Below are 24,659 nucleotides of genomic sequence, written 5' to 3'. Positions count from 1 at the left end.
CACGGTCGTACACTGGGCTGAAAAAGGCCATAGGCCAATAAATTTAAGTTTAATTTTTTTTAACTAAAAAAACTTATTTTATTATAAAATTAAAAAAGGTGCCTATAATGCACATGATTGGCACAGCCTTAATGAGCTGATTCAATATTATTATTGTTATTATTACAAAAAATAGTATTTATATTATAAAGTAAAAAAATTTTTTTTTTTCCCCAGCGACGAGGAAGTTAGAAACACGTCAAAAATTTGCTTTTGAACTTTACAAGTGTGCAATTTACTGCTGTGCTACCGAGTCTATTAGGATTTTCAAGGAGAAGACATATGTACATATTACCATCATTGTAATGCCAGTTTCTTACGTATTTTAAAACTTGAGACTACATTTTATTAATACAATTTTATTTTACCAAATATATTCCAGAGTAGTTTCACTATCATAAAGTTTCATTTGGTATACCACTACATTTGGAATGCCCCCTAATGTTTACAAAAGTGATTATATAAGGGTTTATGTTGCTACAAGTGGGTCCGCCATCTTAACAACTTCAACACCGTGGTTATACACATTTCCGTTCATTTGACTTCCGTTACATTCACAAATTTACTCCTACCAAATGTTGTATTCTGAGTGCTAAGATGTTTACACATAATAAAATATATAATATAATTGAGAATTTATAAAACAAATACTATTGTGTTCCATATCCCAAGGGCCAATCAGAATCCTTCTGGTTCTCCTGTCTTAGCTGAATGCATTCTTAAAGTGTGGGTGCAAGTGACCCAATCAATAAGTCATTCTAAAACAACTAAAGTTCCTATTAACTTTTCAGAAATTAAAACTCTTGTATCACCGACATGATGTTATTTACATTGAAAACGTCAAAGTTATGATGATTATTCATTATTATACTCTTTGATATGTCACTGGATGCAAGGTTACCACAATCTGTTGCGCTGTAAACCCTAAAGTTGTATGTGAATTTCACCTTACATCAGTGATTCCCAAACTTTTTGGTTCCACGACCCCCTTTTGGATACTAATTTTTGCTGCGACCCCCTTAAACATTTTTGGTACAGTGATAAAATTAAAACATATAAATATTGTGCTACATTTTTTTATAAATAAAAAAAAAATAATAAAATGTGTATAAAAAATAATTTTTTAGTCACCGAGCCATCGGAGCTGAAATATGTGAAGAAGTAGTTCAAACTGTCCCCAAAAGATGGCACACAAAGCCGTGATGGAAAACGGAGATAAACAAAGCACTGGAGAGTGCAGTGGCTCGAGCGAACTGTCGTTTGGTGCGTTAATAGTGTTTTGTTCGGTCACATATTGTTTGCGTTTATTCTGTCATGGATAAATTTGTTAAACGTGCGGGGCCTTCAGTTTCTCACGATAAGAACGAAACAAAAAAGGCTAAGATGAGAAAGTACAATGACTGTTATATTAAGTACGGATTTACAGTGCTCGGGAATCGGCCACAATGTGTTGTGTGCAGTGAGTTGTTATCCGCCGAGAGTATGAAACCATACAAGATGATTCGTCACTTGGAAACTAAACATTCAAGTTTGAAAGACAAACCAGTGGACTTTTTTGAGCGAAAATTAACTGTTCTAGTCGGTCAGAAAAACTCGGTGTCTCAGTTGAGTAGCAATAATGTGAGTAAAAATGCTTTGCTAGCATCGTATCAAGTAGCTTTACGAATAGCGAAGAAAGGCAAGCCACACACGATTGCTGAAGATCTCATTCTACCGGCCGCTCAAGACATGCTTTCAACAATGGTTGGTCCGGAGGCAGCTAGCAAACTGTCCAATGTTCCATTGTCAAATAATTCAGTGGGGAGGCGTATTACTGAAATGGCTGAAGACTGCAAGAACCAGTTGAAAGAAAAATTGCAGAAAAGTGAATTTCTTTCTATTCAAGTAGACGAGTCTACGGATGTATCTAATTTGACAGAGTTTATGTGTTTTGTTCGCTACGAAAATGATGACGGTGTGGAGGAGGACATATTATTTTGCAAACCTTTGCCTGACCACGCAACAGGTGAGGAAATGTACAAACTGTTTATTTCTGCCACCGCTTCCCCTAACATTGACTGGAAAAAGTGTGTTTCGATCTGTAGTGATGGTGCCAAAGCACTGACAGGTAAAAAAAGTGGTTTCGTGAAACTTCTAATGGCTATTATGCCTAAGGCTGTCTGGGTACATTGCTTTCTACATCGTCAGGCATTAGCTTCAAAGAACATGCCCATCGAACTGAAAGAAGTTTTGAACAATGTCGTTAAATCGGTAAATTTTATAAAAAGCAGGCCATTACAGTGTCGATTGTTCTCACAGTTGTGCGAAGAAATGGGGGCGGAATACAAATGCCTCTTACTGCACACAGAAGTTAGGTGGTTGTCACGTGGGAAGGTGTTCTCTCGAGTGTTCGCTCTGCGCACTGAGCTTAAAGCATTTTTTCAAGTTATAAACAAAGACTTTGTTGGTTTGTTTGACAAGAAGGAGTGGCTATTAAAGCTTGCGTACTTGGCGGACATATTTCAACATCTTAACGATCTGAATATTACCTTGCAAGGTAGAGACAAAACTATCATTTTTGCCCAAGACAGAGTGAATGCGTTTGTAAAAAAATTGGCAGTGTGGGCATCCAGGGTTGAGAAAAATTTTTTAGAAAACTTCGAATTGGCACACGAATTTCTTACGTCCCTTGATGAACGCGATGAAGATTTTCCTGACGTCAGCGAGCTGTCCAAACTGATTGTTACACATTTGACGGGTCTACGAGAGCAGATCATCGACTACATTCCCGAAGATGAACATACCGATTTGAGGTGGGTGCTGAACCCTTTTAACGAGCATTCTGTTAACCAAGCGGACCTAAGCCCACATATCCACGACAAACTTATTGAGTTGTCTTGTGACAAGACTTTGCAGCTGTCTTTCAGCACCAAAGACGTGGACAAGTTCTGGCTGGATAGAAGAACCGAATATCCGAGTTTGACTACGGCAGCCCTCAGAATTATTATGCCATTTGCAACGTCTTACCTCTGCGAGCTGGGGTTTTCAACACTGATTAATATAAAAACCAAGGCGAGAAATCGTTTCGATGTGGAAGATGATCTTTTTTTGTGTATCTCAAAAATTAAGCCAAACCTAGAAAAACTTGTTAACGAGAAGAAGGCACATGTGTCGCACTGAAGCCACATCAGTTCCTTTTTTTTTACATATTTGCTATTTTTTTATTTAAAAACTTTATAACTGTAGCCAATTTAACATACATCGCAGGCCCAGAAGCCAAGAATTATGTAGCTGATTTATTTTGTATTAATCTATAATTACTAAATAGATATATTGAAAGTTTGAGAAGATATTTCATTTTTAATTCACCACAATCGTCTTTAGTGTTTAGTAATTAGTTTAATGGTAAATTAGTATTTATTTACTTTTAAAGTAAATTAATTTGTTTTAGGCAGAACTTCATTTTTTCTTTCGTTACTCTATTCGAGAGTATTTTTCGACTTTTTAAAATTATTTTGGAAACCTTTCGCGACCCCTCTCGAAACGATCCGCGACCCCCCCAGGGGTCGCGACCCCCAGTTTGGGAACCACTGCCTTACATGTACAATAGAAAAAATAATAAACCATTTGGTAGTGACCAACACTAATTATATTCATTGCTAGAGACCTGTAATTCATATTATTTCCAGTGCTAAAGTTAACTTCACAGATGTGAACAATACAAAGGGGATGCCATGTGTTTGCTGACTGCTGCCACATTTCGCATTCTCCAAAGGTTGTACATGGTTTGATCAGGTATTTGTCATGGGTTTATAATGTTGCGATCCAATGACGAAGGGCACTGAAAATTTTTATTCTAAACTTTGTCAAATAATATAATGAATTTTGCAATTTTTTCCTTGTTAAATATTTTTATTATGGTATAAGCAATGTGACTTATTGAGCTTTTGTATAGTTGTGTACCAAGTTGACTTTGGACAGCACTATCTGAACAGTTTGTAATTGTCAAACGGTGTTTTGTAAAATACCCCAATTGTGTTTCCTGCACAAGAGAACCGTATTTGTTAAAAACTAAGCAAGATTCCCTATCATTGTGTCAACTAGTACTTGTGTCACAATACTTTGCGCATTTTAAAAAAACTGTCAAAATAAAGAACTGAGGCGTTTGCCACGCCTCCTTTTAATTTGGTAATTAATTATATCATATGTTTGGCACTTGGTTCATTTTCGTCCTGAAGATTGATTAAAACATAAGCATTACGGACATTCACGGCGCTGCGCTTGTGTGTGTTTCCGCGAGCCAACACCGCGCGGCGCGCGAAGCCTTATGACGTCATGGTGACGCGTTAACCTGCGACGGTCTGCGGCTGGCGAGCAGGGAGACGGTGGTGGCGGCTGGTGGAGTCGACTTCGGCTCGTCGGGTGCAGGCGTGTTGCGCCGCTGCTAAAATGGAAAGGCTGTTCCATTCACCTACGCATCGACCAGTGCCCAGCCCGGGTTATCGTCCACCATGCTGCGCAACTACAAGTAAGCCTCGACGCAACCGCTATTAACAGCCGGACACCGGGTTGGTTTTTCAAGGAAAAACTATGAGCAGAGAGACTTGACTGATCATAAACTCAAATTCATTATCTTGCTAGTTTCTTGAATCGTAATTGGGCGAAATAAACTCTACTTCTCTTTTTTACGCTACGTGAGAATTTACGTAAACTGCAAGCCAGACTTATCACGTTGCTGTGGTGCGGGATGTGAGACTCGCATAATTACGTCGAAACGAGAGTCCGGTTAGACCAGAATATTCGGAATTGTGCCTAAATAACATTTATAGACAATTACGTCATCCAGGAGTGTAATCAACGGACCTGTTAGGGAAAAACTTATCCTTTATAAATATTTGTAAAATTACCCGTAATATAGTGTTTATAATATGTGATTACATTAGATGTCCTTTTCTTTAATGCGAGATCTAGATCTTCGGTAGATTTGTGTAAATGGTTCTGTATTTTAATGTACCAAGCCGATGCCAAGCAGGAATATTAAATAGTAAACAGGCAGTGATGTTTTCAATTATTATCCAGGTCATTCTTTTTTGCCTAGGGACCGTACTTCTCACTGCATTTAGTTGGTACACCCTTCTGCGGCTCCCGACTTTAAACTCGAGCGCCTTAAGTAAGGCCTCAAAACTGCGCAACTCTGCTAGTCAGAGTCGCAGACGCGGTAGTTTTCGGTGTTTAAGATACTTATTGATTTTTTATATCACCAGTATGGCATTGGCTTGGATATATAAATTACATAAAGAGGAGATAATGACTAATTTAAAAGCTGCGTCAGTCGAGCACAGTGCGGACGAAAGCATAGATGTTTTAAGACAAAAGTTTGTGGCGCATTTGAAAGGAGAAAGAGTTTCGTGGCAAACGGAACAGGCAGAAGCGAGTGGGTGTGGCTCGCTTAGTACAAATTTTCTAAAAAATAAGTTTGCCTTGCGATCACTAGAAAACGTTCCGAAACTGCAGTCAGCAAATGTAGAGGATATATTAGAGTTTTGCATGGCCGTAGACAAGCTAGCTAACGCAAATTATTTTTCCAAGGAGAGCGATTTAATTTTAGCTGTTGCTTCGCGTTGCACAGGCTTAGCTTACGATATAGTCATTGCGGGTTATAAGAGTCATATGTCATGGGTTGATTGTAAGGAGGCGCTGTGGAATAAGCTTTGTCCTCGGCGGGTTCGTGAGCAATTAATTATGAGTAAAGTTTATAGATTTCAGGAGCTAAATGAAACCGTCTTGCATTTTGTGCAGGAGATTTTGGATTATGCGAAGGCACTAGGAGTGAGTAAGACTGAGGAGGAATGGGTTAGTCTTGTTCTCGAAAATGTTTGTCCACAGGTGCGTCATGAGTCGTGTTACGTGAACAAGCCACATAAGTTGTCAGATTTATTAGAGTGGGCAGTGGCGGTGGAAAACGTTTGTTTTACCAGTTTCCAGTTCAAAAAGCAATTAATGCAAGGCGCGGTGGGCAAAAGTAGTGAAAGTTCGCGAGGGCCAAATAAAGTTAAGAAGGGAGGGAGGTACGTGTTTTAGGTGTGGGCGTTTAGGGCATTTCGCTCGTGACTGTGGGGTTTGACTTGAGGTCTAAAAGTTTTTTTTATCGTCGTATTGGTTAGTTTTTTTTTGGGGTTTTAAATTTTTTGTTTTCTTTTTGGGTGGCTGCTCGACTTAAGTATAGGGCTAATGCTGCTGAGTAGGTTTCTTATTGCGCCTTACGTGTCTCAGAGGTGGATTACGGTTACTACCCCCTAGTAAGGAATTATGTTGCTGTTTGTTAACGAGTAAACGGGAAAGTGGCACAAAGCATTGTTTGGTCTTAATCATTGTTTTTTTTTGTCTCTCTCATGTGTTTTTCTTCGCGTGTTTTTTCTCACTGTGTGCTTTTTTCTTCTTGCTTTTCTTTGAGGTCGTTTGTTTGAATGGCGTGTTTTGAGTGCTTCCCCGTTTTCTCGCCTTATAGTGGCTCGAAGCTACCTAAATTTCTTTGGTTTTTGGCATTAATTTAGTTTTTTTTTAAGGGGGGGATATTGAGGCGTTTGCCACGCCTCCTTTTAATTTGGTAATTAATTATATCATATGTTTGGCACTTGGTTCATTTTCGTCCTGAAGATTGATTAAAACATAAGCATTACGGACATTCACGGCGCTGCGCTTGTGTGTGTTTCCGCGAGCCAACACCGCGCGGCGCGCGAAGCCTTATGACGTCATGGTGACGCGTTAACCTGCGACGGTCTGCGGCTGGCGAGCAGGGAGACGGTGGTGGCGGCTGGTGGAGTCGACTTCGGCTCGTCGGGTGCAGGCGTGTTGCGCCGCTGCTAAAATGGAAAGGCTGTTCCATTCACCTACGCATCGACCAGTGCCCAGCCCGGGTTATCGTCCACCATGCTGCGCAACTACAAGTAAGCCTCGACGCAACCGCTATTAACAGCCGGACACCGGGTTGGTTTTTCAAGGAAAAACTATGAGCAGAGAGACTTGACTGATCATAAACTCAAATTCATTATCTTGCTAGTTTCTTGAATCGTAATTGGGCGAAATAAACTCTACTTCTCTTTTTTACGCTACGTGAGAATTTACGTAAACTGCAAGCCAGACTTATCACGTTGCTGTGGTGCGGGATGTGAGACTCGCATAATTACGTCGAAACGAGAGTCCGGTTAGACCAGAATATTCGGAATTGTGCCTAAATAACATTTATAGACAATTACGTCATCCAGGAGTGTAATCAACGGACCTGTTAGGGAAAAACTTATCCTTTATAAATATTTGTAAAATTACCCGTAATATAGTGTTTATAATATGTGATTACATTAGATGTCCTTTTCTTTAATGCGAGATCTAGATCTTCGGTAGATTTGTGTAAATGGTTCTGTATTTTAATGTACCAAGCCGATGCCAAGCAGGAATATTAAATAGTAAACAGGCAGTGATGTTTTCAATTATTATCCAGGTCATTCTTTTTTGCCTAGGGACCGTACTTCTCACTGCATTTAGTTGGTACACCCTTCTGCGGCTCCCGACTTTAAACTCGAGCGCCTTAAGTAAGGCCTCAAAACTTTAAATACTATATAATTTAGATATTATTTATTTTAGGTATACCAAGTCATATGTTTTAAAAGTATTTTGATTCTGCAAAAATGTTAATAGTAAATATATTGATTTTGTATGATATAATTTTCACAATAACCGACCTTCCCCCAGGCATTTCAAACTAACATCAACCAAAGAACCACATTTCTTACGACCACTACTTTCCTGGAACCACTTCGCCTTGCACCATTAAACACCTGGCTTAGTACTCCTTATCAAGGATATATCAATGATACTCAGTATTATTGGACCTAGGCAGGAATCTTTGACGTAGCAGAGTGCCACTACAGATCAGGGCCATAGAGAGAAACTAAGGGCGGCACGCAAATAAATTCTTCAGGCCCCCTCCCCATTACTTAATGTAAAATTTTTCAGATCCCACAATTTAAAAAAACGTTATTGTGGCCATAACTGTAAATGCAAACTGCATGAAATGCTATTAGCAATAAACACTTGGATTTTGTAGTAATATTAGGATAAACTCGTGCATTAAACAAAATCTAACTGCCCTTCTGCATGGTGTTCGGGTCCCCTTACTATCAACGACCCTGCTAGAGACCGGTTGAAGACGAAACTGGCCTCCAGGACTTGAAAAAATACAGCAACCAACGACGCTGAAAAAATAGGCACCCACAGTCGGCACTTACCGACGCTGGCCTCCGTGGAGATGATGAACTTGTCCGGGTGGTTGTCGTGGGTCCAGTCCAGAAGCCGTGCGGGCAGCAGACTGTCCCAGTACCAGTGGACGGCCACTCCGTCCACATATGAAGCAGCCAGCCTGTCCGACATCAGCTACAACAACAACAAAAACACAGGTAAACACATTGTGTAGTAGTAGTAGTGTATGGAAGGATTCAGAGCCCCACCTAAATGGGCACTTCAGAAGAAAACATGTGATTTCAAAACTGCTCACAATATCTAAGCATTTAAGACTAGATCTGTTTCGGATTATGTTTTTAAACTGTATTCTTAGAAGAGTGAAAACGTGTAATTTCAGTAAAATTTTAAGACTTGAAAATATGCGAGGACCTAGCACTACACCTTTATCTTCATTTCTCTGCAATCTAATGTTATGGACACCACTCAAATGACATAGTTGTCCTGTGCACGACAATAATACTGCACACCAGTCCACAGCCTTGCGCTTAGAGGTGATACTGTGCTAGAAGCACCAGCAAATAGCGCACTTATTATACTACCTCACTAACATGATTACACCCCTAACTTGATGGTTCCCTTAGTTCTCAGTTTCAAACACCACATTAGATTTAGGGCTTGTCACATTTTTTGCTAGTTCCAGAGCTTTAGAGAGAACTACATATTTCAAAAATAGGACTACATTACCCAATTGTAGAAACACAGAAAATGAATTTTTAGAGAGTGACCATTAAGCAGTTACCCAAACAATTTTTTTTATATTATTTATAAATAGTTTAGTTTGTAGTTTTACAAACAGCAGATAAAGTCTAAATCATGAAATGAAAATCACCATGTAGTTTGTTACCACTCACCACCTCCGGCTAGCTCAAAATTAGGTGATGAGGGTACATACAGGTTGGTAGCAGGTCACGAAGAAATTCATACGCAATTTTCTATGTATTATCTGTTTTTTTTTTATTCATGTAAAAATCACAAAATATTCCGCACAACAGAATACAAAAAAAAAAAAAAAAAAATTAACTGTACATCCAAAACAAAGATAATACACAGAGCCATCACCCGACCACGGCCTGCTCAGCCCGGTGTTCGAACAACGACCGTTCGGCGCGGTGCTCGGACAATGACTGAATTTTACAGTCTTCCTTCCTCTTGTGCGGGCATTGTCCTGGGCTCGCTGACGTAATTCTCAGCCAATCACAGCGCATAGCAACAGAAACTTCCACGAAATGCTTACTTCTGTTACCACGACGCAGTGATTTTCTCTCTTTCTCACACTCCCGTGACTGTGACTCACACGCCTAGCGTGTGAAACAAAGCCTCGGCCGTGGAAATAACGAAGGAGAATTACGTCAGCATGCCTCCCCACAACGAAACCAGCAAAAAAAAAATTACTTGAAAAAATAAACTATGCATTTTTAAAATAAAAACAATGACTTCCAAACCATTTGTTGGATAATGAGTTATATACACAAGTATGAACTAGCACTCCTTGGTTTGTCAAACTATTTTATTTACGTACTTAGCAGACTTTACCTCAAAAAACTGAAATAAAAAAAATTACTATAACTGAATACGTATTGTTATATTCCACTCGTTAATACTGCTAACAACATACTTAAAAATTTTTATCTCTAGATATGTATTATAAAACCAAGTCGCTATCTACATATGTGTTTGTTAGCTGATGGATTTCAATGCCATTTTCGCCACCAGAGAATCTTTTCCAGATGGTTTATGTGTATAATACATTCAAATTAAATATAAAGATAGAGAAATCTCAATGTTTTATAATCAAGTCATAAATAAAACATAGACAACTATATGTAGCACATTCGCATGTTCTAAACAAAATAATATGATTGTGTTGTCTCATGACTCATGAGAAATAACTGTCAACATTGTTTCCACAAAATTCTTTAGTTTTGGGCAGTATGTGTTATGTATATAATTATTGATAACACCGAACACTTACAAGATCTTGATATTTATAAGTTTGTACTTATTAAATCTAAATGATGCATAATTACAGTGAATTGCACACGTGTGAAGCCGGGGTTGGTCACTAGTTTATTATATGCAATAGTTACACTATTTAAATCTGCTGATAGCATTTCAATTTATAAATAAATTGCATTATAAATAATTTCTCATACTTAATTTTATATATTTATCTACACAACCTTAAGTTGCCAATATTTACATCAAAATGGCTGATATGAATTTTTTTAGTAAACTTAATTTTTATTTTAATGTATAAATTTATGATTTTTTAGTACCATGAGTAGGAACAAGATTTTATGGTGCAAATATAATAATAAATATAATAAATTAGAAAAGAGTTGACATTCCAATCAAGTTTTCACGGTTAACTAGATAAAAGGCTATTATTTATTGAAATAACCTGACTTGCCAAACAAGTTACAGATGTTTCAATACTCTATTATATGTTTGGATTCAATCCTGACTGGAAATTTAGACTATGGCAACAACTTAGCCAAAAATTTCCAACTTAATATTTTACTTACATATTCTATTGCTATGGTGAAAAATAACATACTTAAGTTTTTGATTTCTACTTACGATATTTATCCACCAAGGCAACATGAAGCGCTGGTCATCCAGAGCTAACAGCTTAGTGTCTCTATGAAGAGATGCGTGCAACGATGGTCCGAGGTTCTTTTCTATCCATCGCTTCTGGGAGAAAGGAGACCAGCCAAGAGAGTTAAAGCGATTTACTGGTATTATTCCATTCGAAGGTTCATTGCCACTCGATATGGCCCAGAAATGAATTCCTTCCTTCTTGTACGCATCCAAGAACCTTAAACACACTACATTACCTAAAGACAAGTAAGAAGGTTTACAAAATTCCACTAGAACATACTTTGTACATTTGGCATAAAAGGTAGGGATGTACTAATTTGAATGTGCTCTCATTTGAATATGCTCATATTACTTTATCTGTAAATTATCAGTATCTGTACAAAAAAAATAAAGCATGCTGTTGTTGATAATCTTATTAAATCATAGAAATGTGTGGAACAAAATGTGAAATAACAAACAATTCAGATATAGTAACATAAAGTTATGATAAGAAGTACAAAGATTAAAGTGTAACTTTGAACAGTTTTTGTAATTTTAAATTCTAAGCCCTTCACATTTCTGAAACGTTATTTTACTTGCTAGTTAACAGTATCAATATATGTTGTATTTAGTACATATATAAAAAAATCATAAGCAGCATTCAGAAATCCTTCTTTTAAAACAGTTACACCGCCAATTTGAGCATTGTCAAAAAAAAACTATCCTTCCACAGGAACAGGTTCAGTTATTTCCATCCAAGAGACTGACTGATGAAGTGTTAGCGGAACACAAACAATGATGATGACAATGGTGAGGCGGTCTGAGAAGCCTGAGAAACCCACCACTTCTGAGAAATATAAGTATAGAGCTACCAGGTTCAATCACTGGTAGCTTTGACAACAGATAACTACATTGCTGCCACCCCCTAAAAAAGTTAACATGCAGCATGAGAAGTCTTTAGAAACAGTACAAATAATCAGAGCAACGTAATTTTTATGCTAAAGAGTGCATTAATAACGTTGGTAAATGCAAACAAAAATAATGACCAGTAACCTCAAACATACTGTCAAATAGACTAGATACTTACAGAGCAGCTACTGAAACAAAAAAATTACGATCAAGTCTAACATTCAGATCATAGACAACATACAACCATTAGATTAGAGACCCTTAGTACAGGCAGGGGTGGCATTGATTTAAAACAGTCAATGACTAGACAAGATTTTATGGTTTTATTTTTAGGCCAATTTCATTTTTACAACCGGAGAGATTTCTGTATTATTGTTTAAATTTTTATGAATTATTTTTATTCATAAAGATAACAAATTATTGAACAAACATAACATAAATTTTTCACAATACATATTTCACCAAAATGTCATTTTGACTGATAAATGGTGCATTTTTACAATATAATAATTTTTAATAAGCATGTCTATGGCAGAATTACTCCAAACTCTAAAAATAAATCGGCATGTATTTTTGTGTTTGAAAAATGTACCAATGTCATAATGTAAAAATCAGTTAGGTACCTACTAATGACAAAAGCAAAAATCAAAGAAAATTAGTTTTTTTTTAAATATATTTAGTACATAAATTTTGGTACAAAATTCATGTTAAATAAATTTCATTCATTGAATTTAATATATTAAAATTTTATGTGTTTGTGATTTAAGTTAAGTTTTACTTAAAAATGCTGATTGATATAAGTTGTGTTTCAGTGCTTTATGGTGTATTAACTTGCATTTCGGTTTTACATGGTATATTGAAATACTTTTCGGTTCTATTTTGGTTTTATCGCAATCTACCACATAATCTTGTTCCTATCAATGACATAGAGCATTAGTACCTAGTTATGAAGTGGAACCCTCAAAGCTCTGAAGATGACAAGCTCAATCAAAGAAACCTTCCACCAAGAGTCCAGTCTGCCAGAGAATGACTTCAACCAGAAAGACGTCAAAATGTGCAAAACGAAAACAACCAATTCTGACCGCTGACCATGTGAGAATTCAAAGTAAATCGTCATGCCACTTCGAAACGGAAATCTGGGAGGTAATGATTAGCAGTGCATCATCAAAGGTGTTTATTTATTTAATTCATCAACTAGGTCTTTTAGAACATGAAAACCATATCACAAAATAAAAGTCCCCAAATACATAATATATACTCCCAGCCTAGCTAGTCGAGTTTGTGAATACCAACATGCACTCACTTGATGTGGTAGTCAGCCCAAGCCTGGTAGTACTCTTCTCTCAGAAAGCCAAATCCCGAGTAGTCGTCATTAGTTTTCATCCAGGGAGGAGCAGACCATGAGGCACCAATAAGGAGGATTTGCTTAGGGCTGATTGTCTGCGCATACTTGAGGAAAGGAATCTGGAACAGCAAAGCTGCTGCGTTAGCCGATGGTACCTCGAATCTGATACTGTTTTCAAAACACACAAAAAATTATAACCATACAGATTGGCCCAGCCTTGATACAATTCATGATACACTTGTGAAATATTGGGTGTTGTAGACAGTAGATAATAAGGTCACAATTTTAAGATTACATTTGTTTACATGTATTTATGTTGGCTTGCATGCTGAGTAAAAGGTTTATGAATATTTATAGAGATTTAATTTTCCTTCAAAGAAAAAAAAAGACTGCTATTACACAGCCACGACACTAATTCATACATAGTATCAAATACTTAAAGTTCAATGCTCAAAAATTAAATATTACAAATTATATTTCCTGATATAATATGATATCTTGGACATAGGCCATTGCAGTTTTGCACTGTTTGTCTTGGAAAAAATTGAAGAACGCAAATTAAGAAATAAAAATGACAACATAAACCCCCAGAGAACAGACCTAAATCAGCCATGTCAAACAGATAAACTCAACTATGTACCTGACCAGGTATTATGGACAACACAACGACAGCACAGACAAACTCATTCCTGCCATTGGCTGGTGCGCGGCCAATCAAGGGAACCCTCGCCTGCCATTGGCTGTACTAGATGAGGTGGTGGAACATATATAAATCCCGTTTTCAAATGTCCGATATTATTGCCTCTGACGGCGTGGGAGGGGAGTGAAATGCACTGTGTAGGCCGGTGAAAAGGATGCAGCAAAAATCTGCAACCGAACGCGTCCCACGGGTGACGGATTGCGGGGCCCCAGTTGTTATGAGCAGTTGGGGTAGTCAGGAATATAAAATACTGACTCGTGGACTAGACTAGCAGTAGTCTTCACAGCTTGGGCGGCCTGATGAAGACTCAAGACTCGCCTGAAGTGGACTTTGGGATGGTGCAGCCCCTTCGGGGGCTCGCTACATCGCACACAGAAGAGGGGGCAACACTCAAAATCCATGGCGTGGTCAGGAGGTGTATGGTATTGCCCTAGCCTCTCACCCTTTTCAGGGTGTTGTTAGCTGTCGGAGGAAGAAATGGACGATGAGAGGCGACAATGCAACTACTTGTGGCATGTTCCCTGGCTGGTCTGCAGGCCGGCAAGGGTTCGTACCGCGACCGCCAGGCACACTGTGGTCGGTAGTTGCCTGGTGCTGCTACCAGGTAGCACGTGGACTTCAAAGTGGAGAGGCTGCAGTCCAAAAAAAAAAGTCAGATGACGTTTGTGCCTGATGACGGGAACAGATGCCAGTTCCTGAAATGTCGCAACTGTTTCGTCATAGGAAACCTACTGTGTTTGTCGGTGTCGTCATCATTGCGTTGTCCTTAATTATCTGTTTATCTTCATCATTGTTTTCATATATTTTCTTCTTTGTACAGGTTTTGTTATCTGCTTGCATTTAATATTATTGTTGAAACTATCTTTTCATTGTTAGTCCACTGTGTTTGTCTGTGCTGTTATTAGTTTTTTCATGACTAATTTTTTCCAAGGAATTCTTGTGGCATCTGATTTTTAAGTTTGAATGTGTTCGCCTGTCTTGTCATCCTTGTGTTGTCCAGAATACCTATTTAGGTACATAGTTGGGTTTATCTGTTTGACATGGCTGATTTAGGCTTGTTCTCTATGGTTTTATTTTAATCTTTATTTCATAGTTTGCGTTCGTGAAATTTTCCATGACAACAGTACAAAACTGCAATGGTGTATGTCCAAACATATTAAATCAAATTTCCCGTTGCATGAAACGTTTAAAGAATATATTTCCTGAGTTGCCGAGCTCAGACAAACTGAAAAACAACCTGGCTTCCACACAACTTTAAAAATTATTTTTACAGTTCAAAATACATAAATATTTTCATAATTTCATAGCATGGACTTTCCCCATAACAAACTCTTTCCTATTGGTTAGAGAAACTATCCTGTGAGAAATATAGTATTCCCATGCTCCTATAATCATCACAAAGGTTAGGTACATAAGGTTCTAGAACAATATATATGCTTAAGTAATATATAATTAAAAAAAAAAAACCATTAACACACATTAACCCAGTCAAAAGTTGTGAATAAGTTATCTTTAACAAGCTCACAAAATGTTTCAAAATAAAATGTGAATTAAATTATGTGAAGCCTAGTTTTATTAAAATAAATTAAAATTTCTAACACTTTGATCTCATTCAACCAATAAAACCAACATACGTTTACCAAATATCAAGAATTAGTGACAGTGTTTTAATGACACTAAAAAAACAATATTGTGTCTATTATTTCTATCACAGGGGGACAGTCACTTAGACTTAGAGAGTTTGCCACTATTATTTACATATGGTATTATTAAAGTATGATACGGGGAAAAAAGGTAGAAAGATGGAATTGCATATGCAGAAGATAAAGTTACTGAATAGCAATTCGGAATAACGGATGCTATATCTACCATAACTCAATCAAAAAATTCAGTTCCACACAAGGAACTCAATGAGACTTATGTACACATTATTTATTTACTTGAGTAGATGCCTCTCATAAACATAAGGTCACTACAATGCAACATAGAATACTATATGAACACACATTACCAGTAACACTTGAAATACAGTAATGACAAGCGAAATATTTTATGTCAAAGCATGGGTGTATTCATCTCAAAATAGCTGAATGGGATTGGAAACGGGAGGGGGGGATTTTTTTTGGAACTAAACCGCTTTCAAATGATGCAGTGTCTATATTTTGTAATAATTTATTTAAGTGTCAATATGCTAACAACTAACCTGTTTACAGAAAATTTTTCTTAACATTTTTTTTACACCTTTGAAAATAAGGCCAGCCCCCCTACCCTTGAATTCACATTTGTGTCAAAGTTAGATCTTGTGACATCACAGGGCATCTGTTCCCCAAAGCTAAAAATAGCACAAGATTATTTTTTTTTAGAATGGTTTCTTTTACAATTTTCATTAGGCACTAACTAATGACACTGAAACAAAGCTTAAAAGAATAACCGAAGAAATCTTAATGCTAAAAAGTCGGCCACTTGCTGCCCCTCAATAGCTTTCATTTTTGATTTTTAAAATTATGACTAAACATTTTAACAAAAGTTTGTTATTTCAAGATTGTATCAAATAATAATATTACTACTGTGCATTTTAATTTTTTCTACTAAATATTTTAATTGTCATAAATGAAACATGGTACCAACAGCAACTAAAATCACTATTTTTTAATACATGAACATAAAAGTAAAATTATCTTTATATTTATGTATATTCATTATCCTTCCAAAAAATGTTAACTCAGTGTGTGTAATAAAACTGATTATTCAAAAGAAATAAGTTTTTAGCAATGACAAATATTAATTATTTTTCTTTTAGGGTGTGCAAAGCCTGGACGGACTGCATGTACCTGGTTTATAACCAATTGTTCATCACATACCAGAAAAAAAAAATCATTCTGAGTGCTACAAGTTTTTCTGAAATACAAACTTAACTATAAACTATAATTTAACAGCCAACCATAATTTTAGTTTTCTGCGATTTGTAGCATTTTTATTTATCAGTTCCAATCAAAGAATACGTTTCTTCAATCTGCACACTCCTGCCTTTCACACCTACTTCTAAGCCTTACGGAATGATTAAAGAATTACATACTGAGCTGCCTGCAGTTTATAACATTAAGTAAAATAACCAAATGCAAAAAATAGCAAAAGTAGGCAGGAAGTTCATTGTTGTTAATTTTACATCTTTGATATTCCTATATGGTTCATATCTTCATTAATTAATACAATTTAGGGAGTTTTTGAAGAGCCATTTAAGGATTTTAATGGCTTCAGAAATACTAAATATCCGTAAATTTCTTTTTAATTAGTAATTCACCATCTGTAAAATTATCATCTCAAAACTAAACTTACGAAAATTCTCTGCTTCGCCATCGACAAAAGAAATGCAGGCACAAAGCATATTTTAGAATACTTAAGAATAAAAAATTCACGCAACACAATGCTTTGCATAAAAACTTTTTATGTTACTGGAATAAAATTTTTAGTCAGTAGTTTTATAGAATTTGTAGTTAAATTTAAGGGCATTTATCCATACAAATTAAGAACTTTATAAGGAAGTTAAGAAAGTGCACAGACCCTGTACTATCTGTGAAGGACATGGAAGATGCAGAAGCTTTTAACATTATTATTTGTTCACTTTTAACCTTTTAAGTAATCTGAAAATATGACAAATCTGAGAAATTACACTAGTCTGGTCCTGGTTTAATGGCAAATGAAAGATAGCAGCTAATGAACATTGAAAAGGTTCTTAAGATTATGGCTGCACTGAATAAGTTATGTTGGTTATGTCAATAATTTGTACATTTTATTCACCTTGTACTTATAATCTTCCTCCGTCAACTTGAAGTGTGTAAGATTAATGTCCCCCACAGCATCATTGTAGGTGTATGTGTGAGTCGAGAAATCACAGCCAGCTATAGGCACTCTTCCAATATTGAACTCAATGCCTTCTGGGGAAAAATAAGACCTGTGAACAGGAAATCGTATAGTAGTGAGCCTACTACCAAAGCTTTAATGGTGGCAGTGTAATCGTAATTTAATTATGAGAAAACTTAAATACTATATAAATTCTTATTTTTAAAAAATTAAAAAGTACAGGAAAATATTTTAGTATGTCAGTGAATAAGGTGAGTATTTTCTATACATTTCTGGATTAGGTATGTGAGAGGCAATTTTAATCTACAAAATATAAAACTTTACTAGTGAGTGTTACACAACACAAAATAATTCATGTAGCTAAATAAAAAAATTAAAATACACAATGTATCTAAAATAATAATATGTTTTCAAAATTAATAAAATTAATTTACAATTACAAATGTTCACGAGAAAATGGAAACCTATTTTCACTTCTCTTATTCCATTGTTTGATAATCTATATTTCTAGTGTTTGCATATATACCACACATAATTAATACTCATCTATACAAAATAATACACATATGGAACTATCATAGTAAACAATCTTGAACAATAATATATACTACCATACAAATTTTTATTACCATTAGAGTTACAGAAATATGTAGTAAAATGAAAGTATTTGCTTTTACATCACAAATAAAGGCACTTTTATTATGATATTGTAACGTCGCACCTAGCCGGTGCCACCACCATATGTCACAGGGGACATAATTAAGAAAGATAGATAATCGTAAGTAAGAATAAATCGCAAATATCCAAATGTTGGGGGGAAAAGAGAATCGTAGCTCTTTACATAGAGACAACTCGCTTGCTGGCTTCAACTAGTCTTAACTTCATAAAATACTTTACTGTACCTAGGATCATAGGTTCGGCATCCCGTACAGGATGTCTGGAGAGAGTTGAACTCAGGAGATTTTGCAAAATAACATAATACTAAATTAAAATGATTTTATTCTTAAAGTCAAATAAAGTAAAATCAGTCTTGAACATTTACAAAGCGGGATTAAAATTTACAACAACAATCTCTTCATTTCTTCCCTAACTACTGAACGACCTTACAAGAGAGAAAGAGAGAACTTCACTAAACGCTTCCCTAATCCTTACGAATACATCTTAATTTATAATTAAAATTAAGACAAAGATCAAGCAATACTCACATTTTCCAATAAGCACCTCTTGATCGATTACTTTAAAAACCTTGAAACCCGAACGAACATTACATTTTAAAAACTATGACGTGTGACCCCTGATGAGGGCCATAGCCTCCGCCCGAGTGCTTGAAGACGCCTACATTATGAACTAACTTAAATTACATTACGACCTAGCAACTCGTAACCTCTGGCGACCGCCATAGCTTCCGCCAGAGTGAGCCCCGAGCTACCACTCACTTGCGCTTAAATTCGCGCGCCCTGCCGCGCCTACTATAACAAACGCTCGTTATTGAAGTCAAATTTACTAAACAACTAACTAGAACATCTAGGAAGGCTACCCCCCCTCTACCCCGACGTGCAGGCCACACCGCGCGGCTTGTTACGACAGAGCGCCCCAGTAACTGCGGCCTGTGGCTGCGCCTGCGCGTGGCCGAACAAACAAACAAAAATCTGCAAGTCCGCAGCGCGCCGCGCCGGCCCCGTGCCCCATTTACATGGTCACGCCACTTGCGCTGACGAGTGAACAGAGCAGCCAGCCCAGAGTCCCGTCAGTAAAGTCCCTAAATTTGATTTCAACAACCCTGCAAAATTTCAAACCGCGACAATATTAAAAAAAATTTAAGGTAGCCAACACAGTGTAAAAAAGAGTTATGTCAGTGGAAAAAAAATGTTATAGCTGCACCAAAGGATTTAGTCTGGGCTAAATCATGACAGATAAGAGACAATTTACTTGTGTCAAATACTGATGCCACAAAAGTTTGTAATGTAGTATTTCTGAAACAAGCCAGTAGTTATTCATTAATTAAATTTTAACAGCTTAACTTACTTCAAAAGCTTTTCTCCTGCTGCTGAACTGATAGAGTCAATGTTGATGCCAGCCGAATCCGTGAAAGCTCCCCCAAAACCAATGACAGACTGGTAAGTTATATTGGACGAAACTTCAAGAAAGACCCCTGAAAATTATTTCAATTTTCACAGAGTGCCACTCAAATAATTACCAAACTGTTAATACCTGGTTTCAGCTACATGATGTTAGCATGCTAGACCTGCATGTATCTAGCTCAAAACAGAAGGGAGTCATTCTTCAGAATACAACAATAAAAAACATTAACAAATGGAAGAACCACATTTCTCCACTATGAAATTTGAAACACAGTTTCTTTAAAGTGTCGTAATACCAATAAGCAAACAATTTTCAAAAATTTGTTGCTTAAATTGTTTACCCACTTCAAAGGAGGATTGTGAAAAGGGGGGGGGGGGGGAATTAGCTTTCCCCCATTTAACTACACCCTTGTCATTATGATTGTTTTATATTTATGATAGCTCACTGGCCTACCATAAACATTATGCTAATATGAGTAAAATATTTTGAATCAATACCATTTATCAAACCATTCAATCACTATTTAAATGAAACAATTATATATCTAAGGTATTTCCTATACTACAATCTATATCTTAAAGAAATATACCCATAAAGGTATGGGTGCATGCTACATGCTTAAGTACATATGTGCAAAAACATGAATACACAAATGGAAAGAAAAGTAAATTGTACTGTCATGTTGAGCCTTCCAACATCTTTAAGGTATTAATGTTTATAACAATCAGATAAATTAAAATTAACTGTACTCATCCATGGGGGTGTTTCGTGCAAATAATAAAAACTATTGATTTTTGAAAGAAAAAAAATTGAGTTAATGTTGAAGAATCACTGCTCCAATGAAATAAGGCTAATAATAACTGAAGGGAAAGGTTTATTAGGTTACATCAGCAACATTAATTATATGTTTATTATAAATGCTTGAAAAAATGTTTTTATCCCCATTCAAAAATTTTCACTAAAGTTACTATTCCCATTATTCCCCAGAAGCTGCGACTACACATTTATCAACCTTTCTTGTCCATCACTTTATTAGCATCCATTCGGGATCCTTATACAACTTACTGTAAACACCAGTCACTGAACATACCTGTATTCTGTTTCCCAGCAGTGGAAAATGATCCATTAGTCTTGTGGAAACGCAGTCCTTGCTTGCTAGAGGTGTACTTAATAAACTGGCCTTTCGGTACAGGCACTGCCTTGTCTATCGTATCACAGTACGTCGCATTGCAAACACACACCATCCTGTCAGCTTTGTACATCCGCCGTATGCATGGCTGGTCGGCTGACACTGCATTTAAAAAGAAAAAAACACATATTGATCCTCTCCCCCCCCCAAAAAAAAAACATGAACCTTAAACGTTTTGCAATTAATTAAAATTTCAGAATTTTGCACTCCTGTGGAAACTCAACCACCACAATGGTTAGCAGCAGTTAAATACAACCTATTTTTAATGTATTTTTTTTATGCAGAAACCACTAATTTAAAATGCAAATAATAACATCTGTAGTGTACTCAGTAGAAAATAAAGAAAGCAATGCACACAGAATGAACTTATAGACAATTAAAAAAAAAATTAGTTTGGTTTCCTTCTAACATCAAAATTTTTATAAGTTCACACTAGGCCAGGCCTTTTCAACAGGTGCTCCACGAGCCAAATCCAGCCCGCAGACAAATTTTTGCTGGCCCGCCATGAAAATGATAAAGTGAGGACACTAGTTCCAAAAAACAAGACTTCAATGTCAATTGAATCAACTCTCTATTTACTGGGGTACATTGACCGGCTTGGGGCTTAGAGTATTTGCATTCAATAAGTACTTTATAAACAACAGAGACCACATGGCCACACCATCTGTGCGATCTGCCCGCACAGTATATTCATGATCACAACCTTATTTGCCCTTAATTAACGAGAGACTATAATGAACATGGTCTTATAAACAGTGTAAAAACATGTAATATTAAAGCTCCTTTTTTTTAATTTTGGCCCCAGAAATTCAGGCAATTATAAAATTAATGCAAGTGGCCCGAAGGTAAATTTCATTGAGAAGGCCTTCACTAGGCCTACTTCAAGCAGATACAGTAACTTACCATAGCCTATGAAGCAAACTGCCAAGATAAAAAATTGAATATTCATCTGTAAAAAGAGAAAAAAAAAAAGATTAAAACAAAATATCAGTGAATCAAAGACGACAATCCACAAAATCAAGCCATTATTTTAAGATTTTAAGAAAAATTACTGGAAAAAAAAGTTACTATGTCTATGCAGTATGTCATTGGCATTATTTACCAAACTAAGATAACATAGGCACAAGTTAAGTATAAAAACATGAAACACTTCCTATTGTATGGATATATAAACAACTATTAAAAGATACAGGCCTGGATTTGACATATCCTTGGCAAGAGTGTCGGACTCCCACATTTCACTACTGCTAGGCTCTGCTAACTCTCCTTTCTAGAAACCTTCATCAATATTGTTGGTAAGTATCCAGATTATCTACTTCAAATATTATAGGCCTAATTCAGTTCTAATAACCATTACTTTAGTTGTGTTGACTCAGGAGTGCAAGATTGTGGGATTTTAATTACCACACAAAATTTTTACGGTAGTGAATTGACCGAAATACTTAATAAGCACCATTTGCAATATGGTAGTGAAATTTATGAAGCCAGGTGGTGCTGAAGTAATTACGACCTTCTACGGTACAAGCACAGGAAGAGAATTTAGGACTAGGAAGATTCATGTTTGTTTAGCACAAGATATATTTCTTGAGGAAAGTAATATATCTTCAGTATCATGTCCTAAACAAGAATACATAAGAAATAAGTATACTTTATGATTCCTAGGACGTTCAAACCGTAGTTAAAATAAATATTTAAATTATAACTGCAAAATATACTGAACCGGACAGGACTGTAGTATATAATGCAACATCATGGGTAATATATTGTCGAGGTTGAGTTCTAAACTATAATAAGTAGGGCTGTAGTGTAAAATACAATACCCGAAAGTTAGTTTAATAAAGACATGTACTTATTTTGTGCAAAACAAGTGTGTGAATGTTCCTAGCACAAAACCTTATTCCCATGCTTGTCGCGTAGAAAAATATTGATGGTAATGTCAACGAAGCCATCAATAGCATTATGGTATCACGATTTAAACTAGTCCCCCTCTATTTTATCAATATCACAGTATTTGTAATGTAGCTAACCTAACCAATAATTACAATGTATACTACTGGTAACCTACTTTTGTCATTTGCTTAAAGTCATATATTTCAATGTTACCAGCTACCACCATAGAAAATAATAAAATATTTTTCAATTAAAATTTATCGAATAATTTACCACACAGATATTAAATGCAGCAATAAAACATAAATGTGCCGTGCAAGTTACGATCACTTTTATATTTTATAGTTTATAACTTACATTCGTAGTCCGTAGTAACATTGCTGTCACTACCACTCCATTTTACATTTAGATAAAATTACGTTTATACAGACTTTAAAGGGAGAGTATTCTGGTTAAGCAAGTCAAAAATCTCGAATTAGGGATGGGTTAGAGGTGGGTCGAAAAGTATCAACCTGATACTTTGGCACTGATACGCGCCTGTATCAGGAATGGCAAACGAGGACACTTGAAAAGTATCAGAGACTTTAGTATCAGTTCAGAATTCAGCTGGAACAACACCACGGCCAATGAATACAGTACCCGATCGCAGATGACGGTCACTTGGGCGGAGCTTGTGAAAGGGGAGGGAGCAGGAACGACGAATAAGGGATAAAGAAGGGAATGAATGTAGGGGAGGAAGCGCAGGGGAAGGCGTTGAAGCCTTGAAGGAGAGGCGCAAAGCGATATTGTTACAAGCAGGGCTGCCACTCATGGGTTTTTCCACCCAGATCTGGGTTTTTCCAATGGTGTTTGGGTTTCTGGGTTTTTAAATAATGAATTCCAACAATTCTAGGTTTTTTATAATTTTAATTATTTTTATACCTAAAACAATAATAAAGGTAGTAGCTACTGTATCTGTTGCAATATCTGTTTGATAAATGCAAACAAGTCTATGTGTTTCACACACAAAAATACATATAAACACAAAACTAGTTTTCAAGAAGCTAAGTCGAATATTAAAATAGACACGTTCTTCAAAGAGGCTTGCAGAACACAAAACCAATGCAACAATTAACCTTCAAACCAATCTTGTAGAATCAGACTCTGAATAAAGACTAACGTACATGATGCAGTTTTATAAAAACAATTACCGGTTTAAAGGATGCAGTGATGGTGTTTGTTTTGTCATGTATATATTTGTAGGTTTTTTTATGATATGTACTGGTCCAAGAATTACTTATACAGCCATTTTGCTGCAGTGTAATTTTCTTGTATTGGTTGTATTTAACCGTTTTCAGTCTTGTAAGGTAATTAATTGTTTTATATTAAAACCAGTTATGTTTATATTTTTGAATTAGTACGCAAACATTTTCAACGATAGCATTTTAGACGCATCTGGGTTTTTTACCCATGTGTCTGGGTTTTTTTTGTAGGTTATCCAGGTTTTTCATGAATATCAGAGTGGCAGCCCTGGTTACAAGTCGTTTTGTTTATTCTCCTACTTCAAAGTACGCTCAGTGCGCAGTGCGTGCACCGTCTCGTTCAATAATAAAACTAATGAAAATTTAATATTAAAAAGTACATTAATACAAGATATAATATTTATATTTGTGCACCTAACAGCTATGAAAATGCAAATAAATTCTCAGTTGACACTAATAATAGATGTAATCAACATATGGACTTTCTTTTTTCGAAAACAATTAGTAACTAGTGTTTTTATACATTAAAAATGCACGATTTTATCA

General features: G+C 36.2%; 1 protein-coding gene across 3 annotated transcripts in view; it reads right to left on the bottom strand.

The window, feature by feature from the left end:
* LOC134534842 (lysosomal acid glucosylceramidase-like) overlaps nt 1-23,734 on the bottom strand; it is a 29,027-nt gene extending 5,293 nt beyond the window's left edge. The window contains exons 1-8 of one of the 3 annotated variants that reach the window (XM_063373471.1): nt 23,230-23,734; nt 21,886-21,931; nt 20,884-21,084; nt 19,737-19,863; nt 17,649-17,802; nt 13,109-13,269; nt 10,897-11,134; nt 8,304-8,448 (exon numbers count right to left, since the gene is read on the bottom strand). In XM_063373471.1, coding sequence (XP_063229541.1) covers nt 8,304-8,448; nt 10,897-11,134; nt 13,109-13,269; nt 17,649-17,802; nt 19,737-19,863; nt 20,884-21,084; nt 21,886-21,931; nt 23,230-23,250 — 1,093 coding nt within the window. In that variant the 5' untranslated portion in view covers nt 23,251-23,734. Of the gene's footprint in view, nt 1-8,303; nt 8,449-10,896; nt 11,135-13,108; nt 13,270-17,648; nt 17,803-19,736; nt 19,864-20,883; nt 21,085-21,885; nt 21,932-22,176; nt 23,196-23,229 lie in introns of those variants that run through there. The other 2 variants (XM_063373480.1, XM_063373488.1) reach the window with 2 other exon arrangements.
* Nucleotides 23,735-24,659: the final 925 nt, after the last annotated feature.

This window comes from Bacillus rossius, chromosome 1, assembly GCF_032445375.1.
Source record: "Bacillus rossius redtenbacheri isolate Brsri chromosome 1, Brsri_v3, whole genome shotgun sequence".
In the NCBI taxonomy this organism is placed as follows: Eukaryota; Metazoa; Arthropoda; class Insecta; order Phasmatodea; family Bacillidae; genus Bacillus; species Bacillus rossius.
This window is presented reverse-complemented; position numbering and strand designations above follow the sequence as displayed.